The sequence below is a fragment of the Eublepharis macularius genome, chromosome 11 (assembly GCF_028583425.1).
Source record: "Eublepharis macularius isolate TG4126 chromosome 11, MPM_Emac_v1.0, whole genome shotgun sequence".
Taxonomy (NCBI): domain Eukaryota; kingdom Metazoa; phylum Chordata; class Lepidosauria; order Squamata; family Eublepharidae; genus Eublepharis; species Eublepharis macularius.
In genome coordinates, this window is record NC_072800.1 from 63,341,554 (window position 1) to 63,355,081 (window position 13,528).

The window sequence follows — 13,528 nt, forward strand, 5'->3', positions numbered from 1 at the left end:
GACACCGACATTAATTTAATTTAATTTAATTTAATTTAATTTAATTTAATTTAATTATTTATGTCATTTATAGTCCACCTTTCTCACTGAGACTCAAGGCGGATTACATAGTGTGAGATCAGTACAATCGGTAGCAAGGACAAGGGTAGGCATTTCCATATATTACCTGCCATATATTACCTGCCTCTGGCCCCACATCCCTCCATTTTTAGGTTGGGAAGACCTGACAATCCATTCTTGACTTTCAGACAATTCAGTTTAGTTTCTTAAAACTAAATTCATACAAACTATGCCAAATGTGCAAACAACTTATTGAAATTAATATCTGAAATATAACATCGTTTCTCAGTTTAACAAAATATCTTTGCCAAACATAAACAGCAGGAAGCTGAAACAAGAAACCAGAAATGTAAAATTTCTTAAGACAATGCACAACTTAGTTTCAATGGTCCACATAATTTTGTCTGTACAGAATAAAGTTGTTTAAAAGCTGCTTTTCATGTTACTTAAAAACATACAGGAAATGCACAGTCAAACATACCTCTCTACTAGAGGCTGGCACAGACCAGGAAAAAACCATGGACCATTGGCCCATGGTCCGTCATGTTTCATGGACCACGGACCACGAGCTTTTCACAGACCCACCCCGGTTTGTGGATTGGTTCGTCGATCTGTGGTCTGTCACTTCTGGGGGCCATAGGACCACCCCCTTCACACTCAGAGATGCCAAACTTGCAGCGAGTCTTCAGTAGGCTCTCCTCCAGCCACCCTCCAAGTTTGGCCAAGATTGCAGTTACAAACCCCCAAAAGTGCTGCCCCCAGGAAACTTCCAGTAGATAGAATAAGAGCTGCAAACGCCAACTGACTTGCATTAGCTTGCAGCAATTGGTAGAGCCCTAGGCTAGCCCAACACCCTACAATCAAATAAGAATTGAAAGTGGAAAAAATGAGACAGAAATGTGAGCGCTCAGGAGACCAATAAGCTTGCACCCAGAGCCTTACTGCAGTTCTGAGACTGGGTTGCACCCAGAGCCTTACTGCAGCTCTGAGACCTAGGCTAACCCACCACCCCACTAGCAAATTGGAATTGGAAAAAAAAATGAAACAAGAGTGAGCCCTCAAGGAGACCAATAAGCTTCCAACCAGAGCCTGACTGCAGCTCTGAGACTGGGTTGGAGCAGAGCCCTAGGCTAGCCCACCACCCCACAAGCAAATAAGAATTAAAATAAAAAAATATTAAACAGAAGAGTGAGCCCTAAGCCAAGGAAACCCAATAAGCTTGTTCCCTGGGCTTTGATGCAGCACAAGTTCCAAGTCTCCCTCTGGTCCAATCTAAAAATACTCCTGCAACAAGCAGTTCTTTCCTCAGTAACCAGCTGGAAAGTGAAACCGTGGCTCAGCACTGGGTGTTATATATACTGCTTGCTCTCATAGAGAATAATGAGAGCTCTCTGGTTGGCAGCCCGAGCTGCCTATCAAGGTTTTCTGGGCTAAGATTAGTGTGTTCCAAAGGCAGCAGAAGCTCTGCAGGTGACTCTCCTATGTTGCTTTGGGAATTGGTTGCTCGGTGCTGGGATATCTGGTTTCACGGACCAACAGACCAGCCCAAAAGTCATCATGTCCGTGATAAACGCACGTCCCACAACCCGCTGATTCGTAAACACCACACTGGGCCGGTCTGTGTCAAATTTTGGTCCGTTTTTCAGTCTGTGCTCACCTCTACTCTCTACAGATATGCATACTGCTACCTAAAGATTAAAGTTGACAAGATAATTGAAAATAGAGTTTTAAATTAAACCAAGATGCTAGGCTATGCATCCCTTTTTGTGACATAGCTGCAGCAAGCATTACTCTTGTTACAAATTTAACTTTCAATTATACGTCTATTCCCACTTCATTTCTTGTACATAAATATTAAAAACATAATGGAGAGCACGTTGCACGTGTTCCCTTTTCATTTGTCATACAGAAGGGCATAAGGTTTCAAGTTCATTTACTGATAACAGCATATTTGCATAATTATGCAAAGTACTGACATTCTCATTACCATTTAGAGGCCATCCTGTAGCAATCTTTTAACATAGATTTGGGCCACATTACTAGCCTAATCCAAATTCAGTGAGACAAAAATTCTCCATCTAATTAGGCTACATAAATATAATTTAGACCCCATTTTCCCAATAAGGGTTAAGCATTTAGGCTTGCAACCAAAATGTTGCATTTAGGATTGCAGACAAAATGTTTTAAGTAATACAATTTTTTGACAAGTTTCCTTACACAAGTCAGGTCATCAAGCAGGTCAAGTGAACAGCTTCCATTTAATTGTTCAAGCTTTCACCCCACCTTTACAGTTCAAGCACAGTAAACCAGGTGCAGAAAGGAAAGGAGGGCTGGATACATGGAGGAAAAAAGTTCCCTCCCATTCTTGACCTGGCTCAGCTTGTTCTTTTTGTCTACTGCCCTGGAAGTCAGGTGCAGTGGCCATCAGCTCTAGGCAAAACTTCTCTGGATGCTCCATGTCTATAGCCACCTTACCTCCCACCACCCTACTCAACCACAGCTTCCAGGGTCTGTGCCTCTCTAGAGGAAAGCAGGGTACACTGCCCACTCAGTACAACTTGATCAAAGAATGGAAGCCAACAATAAGCATTTACATGTAACAGATGGGTAGCTGCATGATAATTAATTTTCCCCAATACACTAGAAACAATACAGCTCTGTGTTGTAAGGAGGGGCAATTCCACTTGTGTAAAAATGATTAAAAACGCATTTTTGTTATATAATGATTCAGAGCTATGGCTTGTCATTGGATACTCCATTTGAAGTTAAGGATGCTGGAATTCTCATTTATTTAGACTTTTAAACAAAGTAATTTAGATATGTTAATGTCTGCAACTGTTCTGCACCACTTATCCTCTAGCCAAATAGCCATATTATTAAAATGTATCATTTATATGTAAATAGGCAAGGTAAATAGGCTTTTCAGATGACAAACGGAGCAGCTGAATGGTGGAGAGGGAGAGAGACATCACAGACCTCCCCCCTCAAGAATCCAGTGTAAGTCTTAAAACTGAGGCCCATTTTATATGGTAGAACAAATGAATTTTCATTAAAAACAAATTTATTAAAAACTCATTAAATTTTTATAACTGTGAAGCTTTATCATCGATTCAACAATGTTCATAAAATACTCGATCTTAAAGCTAAAAGATTCATTTGCTTAAATTATAATATTCTTAAATTCATCTGTAGAAATTGGAAGGCTAATTATAACTACACATTGCACAATACTGCAGCTAAATGCTGAAGCGGTTCTACAGAAATACCATATGTTTGTCTTAGGGAAAATGTAGAATGATTAATTAGGAGTTCAAGCCCAAGATTTCACAAAGCAATTCTCTGAACAAAATTAGATCATTACACTGTGTACTGTGCAAATTGAAGTTTTAATTAATAGCTGAAATGCAAGTCAGAGAGAAAAGCCTACAGAGTACGAATTACATTCACCAGACTTTTTCTGACACTGCTTATTAAAGGACAAGCTAGCCAGGTGCAACTGAAGTCACTTGGGGATATTTTAACTATGTTTCTAGCTTTCTTCTTTTTGTTAAGCCTTACAGTAGCTAACAACCTGAAAAGCTTAAAGGTGACAGCCTATAATCATACCACCATTTAATAGCATTATTGAAGAATCCATTCCATTGTAAATTACAGCAATGTCTGTTACTTGAAACTCACTACAAAGCTACCATAACAACATACAAACTTTTCAGTCCATCCCCATAGGGATAAGGGTTTATAATGTGAATTATCCTGTTCTCTTTTACTCACAGGCAGTCATTCTGCTTTTAGAGGATTAAAACACAAAAACATTTGTAAAAAGAAAATTGTAACACTTACCACAAACTCAAATACCAGTGTCAGTGTCTCCTTGGTGTGGATGATATCATGAAGCAGCACAATATTCGTATGTTTTAGGCCTTTCAAAAGAGAAGCTGCAAGACAAAAGGAACAACTTGTAGAAAATGTGGTTAATCCGCATCTCTACACATTTCAATAAGATATTAAATGATACTTTAACAGACACTTTAAAGATTGCGCTGACCCACAACTTATGCTTCCATCCTGCACTCAATCAGACACGTCTTCTATTCATTTCACTGAACTCTGTACAAAAACTAAGTTGATGGTGTTGTACTTTATTTCATCATTAAAGCCATGTAAACCAAAGGATATTAGGGAAAGGGGGGGGGGACATTATCTTGCTTAAACCACTGTGTGAAACAAAAATTTTATCCGAAGCACAATGAATAAGTATGATGAAGACTGCACACATGCATGCACAACCTTTTTGCAAGAATCTGTTTGGCATATTAATTTATTGTATTGCCCTTCACAAAACTATATTAACAGACCTCAACTGCCCTCATCATCATAAACCTGATAAAGTCAGTTGGCTCTATTAATCAGCTGCTGTGCTAGTATTTTACTAAGAGTGCCAACACTGGAACATCCCAGCCAGTCAGCACATTTAAAAACTATATAGACTGTGGAACAATAACAGCAAAACTTTTACCCATATTTTATTTTGCTTTGTAATCTATATTTAATGCACACTGTAATGCATATTTAATATTCCTAAGATATGTCATATTTAACCAATGTGACACGACAAGTCATGTGTTGCTACAGATGCCAAAATGCAGTGGTGACATGTCAGTTCATGCATACATCAAAGAAAGACTAACATCAGCCATACAGCCCAAATATAATGACATGAAACCACTGTCACATCTAAGCAATCTCTTTCTGTTTTCTTCCTTCACATGTTTTTGTCTACCATCTTGATGAAAATAAATAAAATCCATTTTATCCAAAAGGATTGCGTGCTGGCTCTGTCATACCTCTCCCCTACTTTTAATATCAGTAATGTCATCACCACAGCCATATACATTCTTTCCTTTTCTAACAGCCTCCTCTGCTATAACTCCAGTAATTGGGAGCCCCCCTAAATACTTCACCTCTGACAAACTAAAAAGAAGTGAAACTCTTTATTATATAAAATATTTTAAATATTAGACTGAGAACCACCCAAAATTAATTATTAGATGTATTTAGTGCTTATACAGTGCTTTAAACCACCAGTCTTCAACTGGTGGTTTGGGAACAAGTGAACTGCATTATTACCTAAGCCAGGGGGAACTACCCTGATTTGGGAAAAGGAAATGTTAGCTGAAGCTTGTCAGGTATCTGCCCAAATTCTCTATTCTACACAGTGACCACACTTACAGGAAAGAAGAAGGATGGATAAATAGGGTTCAGGGCTATAACCACAGGGGACATGGCCTTTCAGGAACGTTTCTGGTCTTTTCCTTGAATTTTTGGCTTTTGTTACAAAAGAGCAAGTCTCTAGCTGTTTATCTTCAGGGAAACCAGGAATAGTATGCAGGCAATACCTACACAACTTCTCAAGAAGAAGAGCTGTCCCCATCTTCTATTATTCTGGGCTAATGGATGCAAATGTACTAACAAACAAGAGCCTTATTTTTATGTTTGATTTTCATGTTATTCATATTTAATACAATTAAAAACCTTTATACATATTAAGATCTCTGGATGTCAAGATCCTAGCAAATCTACAATGATTACCCACCGTTCCGCCTTCTCCTAATTCCTAGTGATGGGTCCAAAAGGGTAAAAAAAAATTAATTACAGCTTGAGGTTGACAAGGTTAAAGACTACTGCTCTAGAGTGTTCAAAAGATTTCATACACATTACTCTGAGATCTTTATTCTTTTCAAGCCTCCCATATGGTAAATCAGTATTACTGTCATCTTGCAGATGGGAGGGGGATGCTGAAGCTAAGGCCACCAAGTACATGGGGAGGTAAGATGTGAACCCGTGACTTCACATTTTTTTAAAAAAGGGGATGCACAAGTCATCAAAATCTCTCAAGTGGTGCTGCAGGGCTGCTGTTTACTGGGCCCAAACTGGCATGAGAGAAAGGGAGGATATACATGTTTAAAATAAGTATTTTGCCTGTTGCGGTAAATCTATGGGCCGATGGGCTTGGGGAAATGGTATGAAAAGAATGCCCCATGCACCTGCTTAGGCATGGGGACTCCATGGGAGCCCGTTTATGGAATTCCCAGGGCTTTGTATAGTTTGGCCATTACCTACTATAGTACACAAGCTTCTCTTTCATGGTGTTCATGACAGAAACAAGAGCTTACATTACACAGCTCAAGCATCAGTTCCACTTTGTTAGTTCATAAACGGATTCCAAAATCAATAGCATCTCTTCAGTTTTACCAGAATTCAAGTGACAGTTCAGCTTTCATGACTTTAACAAACTCAAAGATATTGCTAACAACAAAAAAGTCAAACTGAGTGACCTACACAACCCTGGCCGTCGTCACACGGGCTTTTATTTAGCGCTAAAATGGTGCTATTTCCCGGCAAACACCCACCTTATTCCAACACTGTAGCGATTTTCTCTCTTCTGCTTTGTGCTTGATAGTCACGCTATTTTGTGCCTCAGTGTGAATGCCTCACATCGATGTATTTCGCCTGGCAACGTCCTATGCCCTCCCTTCAATCCCAGAATCCATTTCTTCCTGCAACTCCCCTTTTTAAAAATTTATTATGTCCTTATAACACCATAACGACATAACACAATGCAAACTTTCTGCTGAGGTAAAAATGACTCAATCGCCATGGCAGAGTCTTCAGCGATGGGGATCACGTCAGACAGGGAGTTTTCTGTGGGCAAAGGGCTATTTATACAATTTCAAAGTTGGAAAAACAAAAAGGTCATAATGTTTTGCTCTAACGGAATGTTTATATGCTGTTATTCCGTTATAGCAGAATTAAACGCCAGAATAATAAAAAAAATGGGGAGGAGCTGCTTCTGCGCGGTTAGAGAGAACAGAACAGAGTGCTTCGGTGTGGACAGCTGGTAGCGCGAAGAGCCGTTAGGTGACCCAAAGAAACGTTACTGTGCCGATAACAGGTAGGACGCTATATGCTGTAAATTTAACGGAAGAGATGCCCGTGTGACAACGGCCCTTATCTGTTTTCACATGCAGATGGTTCTCAACAGAATACCTAGAATACTGAATGCTATTGTGATTTCTGTTTTGCTGTTCTGCACTTGAGTTATTACGTAAGTCATTGTTTGATAGTGGCTGGGAGTGTCAGGAATATGACCCCCCCATGACTTCCCTCATAGAAGGAATAAACATAAAAGACTACATGCAGTAAGAATAAATGCAAATGCCATGTTTGCACATGATAGATGGGCAGGAGAAAGAGAGAAAGAGAGAAAACCCCATGGTTGGATCCATCCAGGATTTTTTACTCAGTCTTATGCAGTTCCCCTCCATACTACAATCCCTGTTCTAAATGGCTTTTTTTTGTATAGATGTGATTCTTAACATTGTATTTTTGGGTAATCAAAGAGAATGCCTCCATCTTTTTTCAACAACAGAAAAGCTGGCCAGATCTAACCTACTGTATAAATTTCTAACAGCAAGAATACAGAGATAAATGTAAACCAAAGTATTTCTTCCTGCTCCACCAGCACTGGAAACTTTACTACAGAGAGAGGATGAAGCGAATGCATCCCCTTTAATTATACCTCCTCACTGGGAATATCAGGAATCGTCTGACTTCTACCTTTCTCCCAAGGTAGCACCCAATTGGTCCAATATTAGTAAAAAATATCCAGATCCTACAGAAGTTCCAGGTATGAGTAAACTAATAAATATATGAGTACTATTTGGGTTCTTTTACATCCATTTCTGAACTATTTTGGCTTTCATTTTCTTCTTCCCTATGCAGGGGGGAACCGAAAAGTCGACTTAGTGAATTCAAAATACAGCAGCAAGCTGATGCCAACCAGATGCGGAATACAGCTTAGAGAATTTCTGCTGTAGCAAACCAAATTCAGCTGTGAAGTTGCCAACAAGCTGCTAACCGCAGTGTGTCAGGTATGACTGCTGCTGCTATCACTGGAATAAGATTTTCCCCTCATCTACAGATGTCACAGATGTTTAACGAACACAGAAAACTAGAAAGTGCATGCAGCATAGAAACCACATTAATGAGTACAATATCTCTAGCATTTGAATAACGAAGTGGTTGTGTAATGCTAACTGGACACAGCTTTTTTGTCCTCCCAACCAATGTAAAGATAAAACAGATGGCTCTACACTAATTTAATTCCTCAATGAGTTTTGAGCAACCATCCTAGCATGTGATGCAAGAGTTTAAAATTAGAATATATGCTCTTATTGTTTGACTGGATATGTATTTGTTAAGTAAGAGATGTTCTTGTTTGTTCCTATGTTAGACAACTTCAGCAGTTAGAAGACTGGTTCTTAAAATGTGAAGACAGAAAAAGATGACAGATCTGAATAAGTTCTCAGCCCTGAGCAAAACAAATAGAGGGATCCACTTTTTTTTCTCCATAGGGTGGTTATAAGTGTTATCTGATAGCCAAATAAACTAAAGCTTCCACAATTGGTGACTATTTGCAACATGGGCACCAAGCAATCCGTCAACAAGGATTGATTTAACAAAGTCATTTCTGTCATGGAGTAGAGGCTATGTTTACTCTAGCTTTCATGTGATGAAGCAGTACTGCTAATGTGCCTTATATAACATAATATATATTATATAATACTATCACAGCCTTCTAGAAAAGTGTTCCAACAGAAATGTTTTTCAAAACTTAATAACAAATGAATTACCAGGGACCATACTCTAAGGCAACCTCACAAACATTTCAGTAAAAGTCAACACAACCTTCTTATACTGGAAAAACACCCACAGTTATTTAGATCACACTAAGAAAAGATATCACCGATTATAAGTTAGGCAAGCCAGTTTCAAGTAGGCATCTATATTTATATCACAGATACTAAATATGTATCCTGTTAACATTATTAATCTGAACTTGTAGAAGCAGGAAAACATTAGCATAAACTAAATTAATTAAGGCTGCAATCCTATGTGCACTTACCTGAGAGTAAGGCCTAGGGAATCTAAGGAGACTTACACTGGAGTATGCATGCACAGGACATGGCTATCAATGGAGATGTAGGAAACATACAGCAACATATATAGGCATAGTGTATCTAGCTTCATGGTTTCACAAATATTTTTCATTTAAGATTGAATTAGGTCCTAGCAAAGAGATAATGTACAAAATATTTCAACTATTTTTAGTTTAATCTTGAGAGAGCTAACTCTTGGGTTTTTTTATTGTTGCAGAATTTTAAATATAAGACAACAATGTTCACTTCCCTGCCCCATCTCTTTCTCTGGGATTCTAGAAATTCACAGGGGTAAAGGCAACTTGATTTTCCCTCCTTCATTCTTTTAATTAGCACTTAGCTGCTTTGAACGTTGTGTACTACCTGCAGCATATTCAGTGCTCATCAAGCTTTGAGGGGGAAGCGAGGATCCTTTTGGTTACAAAGTTGTATTTTTCTGCTTATCTGACGACTCCCCAAAAGATTTAGAAACCCACTCTTGGCTGCTTGTGAGATTGACACATAAACTAGTCACTTTACTATCAAAGTGATATAACAAAACAGATCCAGTAGAACAAAACAAGAATCCAAGAAGAAATGCTAGGACATGGGGATTCAGTGGCCTCAAGGCCGTATATCCAGTTTGTACTGGGGTTACCAGGTCCAGGTTGGGACATTCCTGGAGATTTTGTGGGGTATAATTCCACAGAGTTCACCCATCAGAGCAGCCATTTTCTCCAGGGGAACTGGTCTCTGTTGCCTGGAGATCAGTTACAATTCTGGGAGATCTCCAACCACCACCTGGACGTTGGCAACTCTAGTTTGTACTCTTAGTATTTTCTGATTTTTAGTATCCAACATTGAGCTTTTTTTAAATTAAGGCACTGAATTTAGACATCAGAGGGGAAGCCTGCTAGAAGGAAGACAGATCATATGGAAAGAAGGCAAATCTGTCAGGAAGACAGTTCACAAAACACAGTTTTAGGGAATAGTTTAAAAATATATGCACTGATTTTCAGTAGTAAGTAAAATAAAAAGCTTTAAGATTGTATTAAGTTTGACATAATGGATATTCTTTGCCTGGCAGGCTGAAAAGTTTTTGAAGTAAAACATTATCCAGAAAAGTACAGTTGAATATTTAATAACTTTCCAAGGCTTCTCATCCAGAACACACGGAGTTTTTCTAAAGGTATGTAATCCAGTCATGAGACATAAAAAGAGCCCTACTGGATCAGACCAGCAGTCGATCTAGTCCAGCATCCTGTTTCACACAGTAGCCAACTAGTTACTATGGAGGGACAACAAGCATAGAGGCTGAGGCCTTCCCTTGAAGTTGCTTCCTGGCACAGAGGTTTATTGTCTCTGAAGGTGGAGGTTCCCTTTAGTTACCATGGCAAGCAGCCACTGATAGACCTATTCTCCATAAATCTGTCTAATCACTGAATATTATAACAAAAATCCAGTAATACCTGGATTTTTGTTATAATATTGAAAAATAAGGGAAGACATTTTTTCCCCCAGTCAAACAAAGTCCAATAAACATAGCCCCCTTTGGGGAGTTACGTGCCTAGCCTTGTTTCTCTCATTCCTCAGAGTTTGCGTTTCCATTATCCACTACTTTACCAACATAGAAGTGTAGCTCATCATTACCCTGTCCAATATCCTTTTTTAAAAAACCTTGTTTTTCTCTGCATTTTATAAGGAACACTCTTTGAATGGTGTGCTGTTTAGGACTGCTTACCTTGTTTACTTTTAAGTGTGCCAAGATGACACATTTGTACAGGCAGCACAAAGAATACGTCAACTCAACATCAATTCCAGGCTAACATTACAAAAGAATGCAAAGTTCCCTGTGCATTTTGTTCTTTTAAGGCTTTTCAGGGCTGAATGAAAACTTGTGAGATAAAACCCAGATGGCCCCTTTTCAAAAGGTAAAGCCCAGAAGGGGGCACATTGGTCTAATAACTGCAAATACAATGGCGGAGGGAGATAAACTATCATGGAGTGCAGAAGTTGTGGGGAAAGATTAATTAAATCCTTCCCTACTCCTCCACTCCACATTAACTACTTTCTGAACCTATTTTTCTTTAGGAGTCAGTGACATTTGTTACAAACATTGAAGGTAACATGCAATCTGGTAATCTTGCAAAGAGAAAATTCTTATACACAAGATACATGATTGTTCATTTATTGTACAAAATTTATGCCTCACCTTTCTGCTCTCTTAAGGGCCACAAAAGCAGCTAACAAAACATGCTTAATAAAATCACATCTTAAAAACTATTAAAACCAACAAACACATAATTAAAACAATTAAAACCAGACCTAAAATACATACAACATAAAAACAATTTGAACAAACTTTTGGTGCCATGACTGAGAAGGTCCTCTCTCAGGTGCTAGAAAGCAGGAGTACCTGAAGCTCCCTCTGAAGATTACTGTGGTAGTCCAGGAAAGTTCATAATACATTAAGCGGATCTTCAGATATAAGGGTCGCAAACCATATAAGGCTTTCAAGGTAAGCACCAGAACCTTATATTGTGTTCAGAAACAGTTTGGAATTCAGCATAAAAGGGCCAAGATTGCAGTAATATGGTCCCTACAACCCACTCCTGTCAACATCCTAGTTGCAGCATTCTGCACCAGCTGAAGTTCCTAAACATTTCTCAAGGGCAGTCCCATGTAAAGTGGATTGCAGTAATCTAACTTAGATGCATCCAGCCCTGTTTTTCTCCTGCCTGCTCAAACTGGAGCAGCATCTATGTCTCCTTCAAGTCCATATATATGTCACATGATTCTTAGACCATTATTTTAGCAGTCGAGAGAGTTTCTTTTAGAGTGATATGCAATATTCCGCCAACTAGTTGTGGCCTAGCCAGTCTATGACCAGGCCTAGTTAAGTGAACATGCCTCCCTCGGGAACACTGCAAAGCCAGTCAGGTGAAACCCAAAAACTTCCTGCTTGGCCCTTAATCACAACCAGCTGATGATGATGGAAAGTGCCATAAATTCATAGCTGACTTATGGTGACCCTTGCTGCGGTTTTCAAGGCAAGAGCTGAACAGAGGTGGTTTGCCATTGCTTGCCTCTGCAAAATAATCCTGATCTTCCTTGAAGTTCTCCTATCCAATTATTAATCAAGGCCAACCTTGTTTAGGTTCCAAGGTTGGGTTAGTCAGGTCCCGCGCTATTCCACAGGAAGGTAGTGGGCCCACCACAGCAAAAAAAAAAAAAAAAAAAAAAGCAAGGTAGAGGAAGTAGCTGCTCATAATCTATATGCTTTCCTCTAACCACTTGGCTGAAAACTGTCCATCCCTGGCCAGTCCTGCCCTGTGCCTCTTTTGAAACAAGGGGACCATGGCAAAATGCTCCACAGCATGAATGCCCCGAGTGTCCCTTCCCCCCCTGAGGTGCCTCAAAATAACTTACAAAATAAGCCCAAACATGTGGTTCAAACACCCCCCCCCCCAGTATACTATTCCAACATCCTGACTGGATCCTGGATCCACTGGGCTGATTTACAGAGGCTACAACTAGGGTTGCCAGCTCCCAGTTGGGAAATTCCTGGAGATCTGGGGGGTGAAACCTGGAGAAACCTGGAGAAAGTGGGGTTTGTGTAGGAAAAGGACTTTGGCATGGCATAATTTCATAGAGTCCACCCCCCAAAGTAGCCATTTTTCTCCAGGTGAACTGATCTCTGTGGCCTGGAGACCAGTCATAATTCCGGGAGATCTCCAGCCACAACCTGGAAGCGGGCAATGCTAGCTGCAACCCAAGGGTGCTTCGGCTCATACCGCTGGCCACACTTGGATTTAAAGCCCTTAACAGCACAGAAGCTCAGCCCAGACCTCTCTCCGTTGGCAGATTAGAAAATTTTGAAATTTTAAAATAGGCTTCTGTCCTTTTCAGGCCCATTGCAGCTGTCTATGTTTGAAGCCTCTATTCTACCTAAAGATGTATCCAACAGAAATCTAGTTGCAAATTGATTATATCCCCCTGAGGGCTAGCCTGTAGGAGAGAGAGATTCTGTAGCTGCTTGGTCTTCCATCAAATGCAAAAAGGTTCTTACAGTGGCTGTACTGTCCATTTTTAGCTAGAAAAGCCAATGGAAATGCAGCAGAATTTTAGTACACATATGCTAGGACTGAACCTTTGATCAAAATCACATGGTAGTCAATAGGTCTGCTCTCCGGCATACAGGTACCGGCTGCTCACCTGGTTTAAGGATTCCATACAACACTGCAGTTTGCCCCAACCTTATTTTTTTTAAAAATGAGGCATATCCTTAATTAGTATGCAAATTTGCAAAGATTTAAACCAACAGCCATAACAAAAAATGCTGGAGGAACACATGGGCCAGGAAGGGGGGAGGGGACTGGATGACTGACGTTTAGACTAATTTTTTGAACGTGGATCATTCAGACTTCTAAAGTTCAACAGCATAACTAAAAATCTTCCCTTGTGCATTGGAGAAAAGAAGTCTCCAGCAC

At 39.7% G+C, this 13,528-nt stretch overlaps 1 protein-coding gene across 1 annotated transcript in view; it reads right to left on the reverse strand.

Annotated features, from left to right (window-relative positions):
• The window catches only part of CDK14 (cyclin dependent kinase 14), a 318,753-nt gene that overhangs the window by 176,197 nt on the left and 129,028 nt on the right, over positions 1-13,528 (reverse strand). The window contains exon 6 of the mRNA XM_054992114.1: positions 3,901-3,995. Coding sequence (XP_054848089.1) covers positions 3,901-3,995 — 95 coding nt within the window. The remainder of the gene's footprint in view (positions 1-3,900; positions 3,996-13,528) is intronic.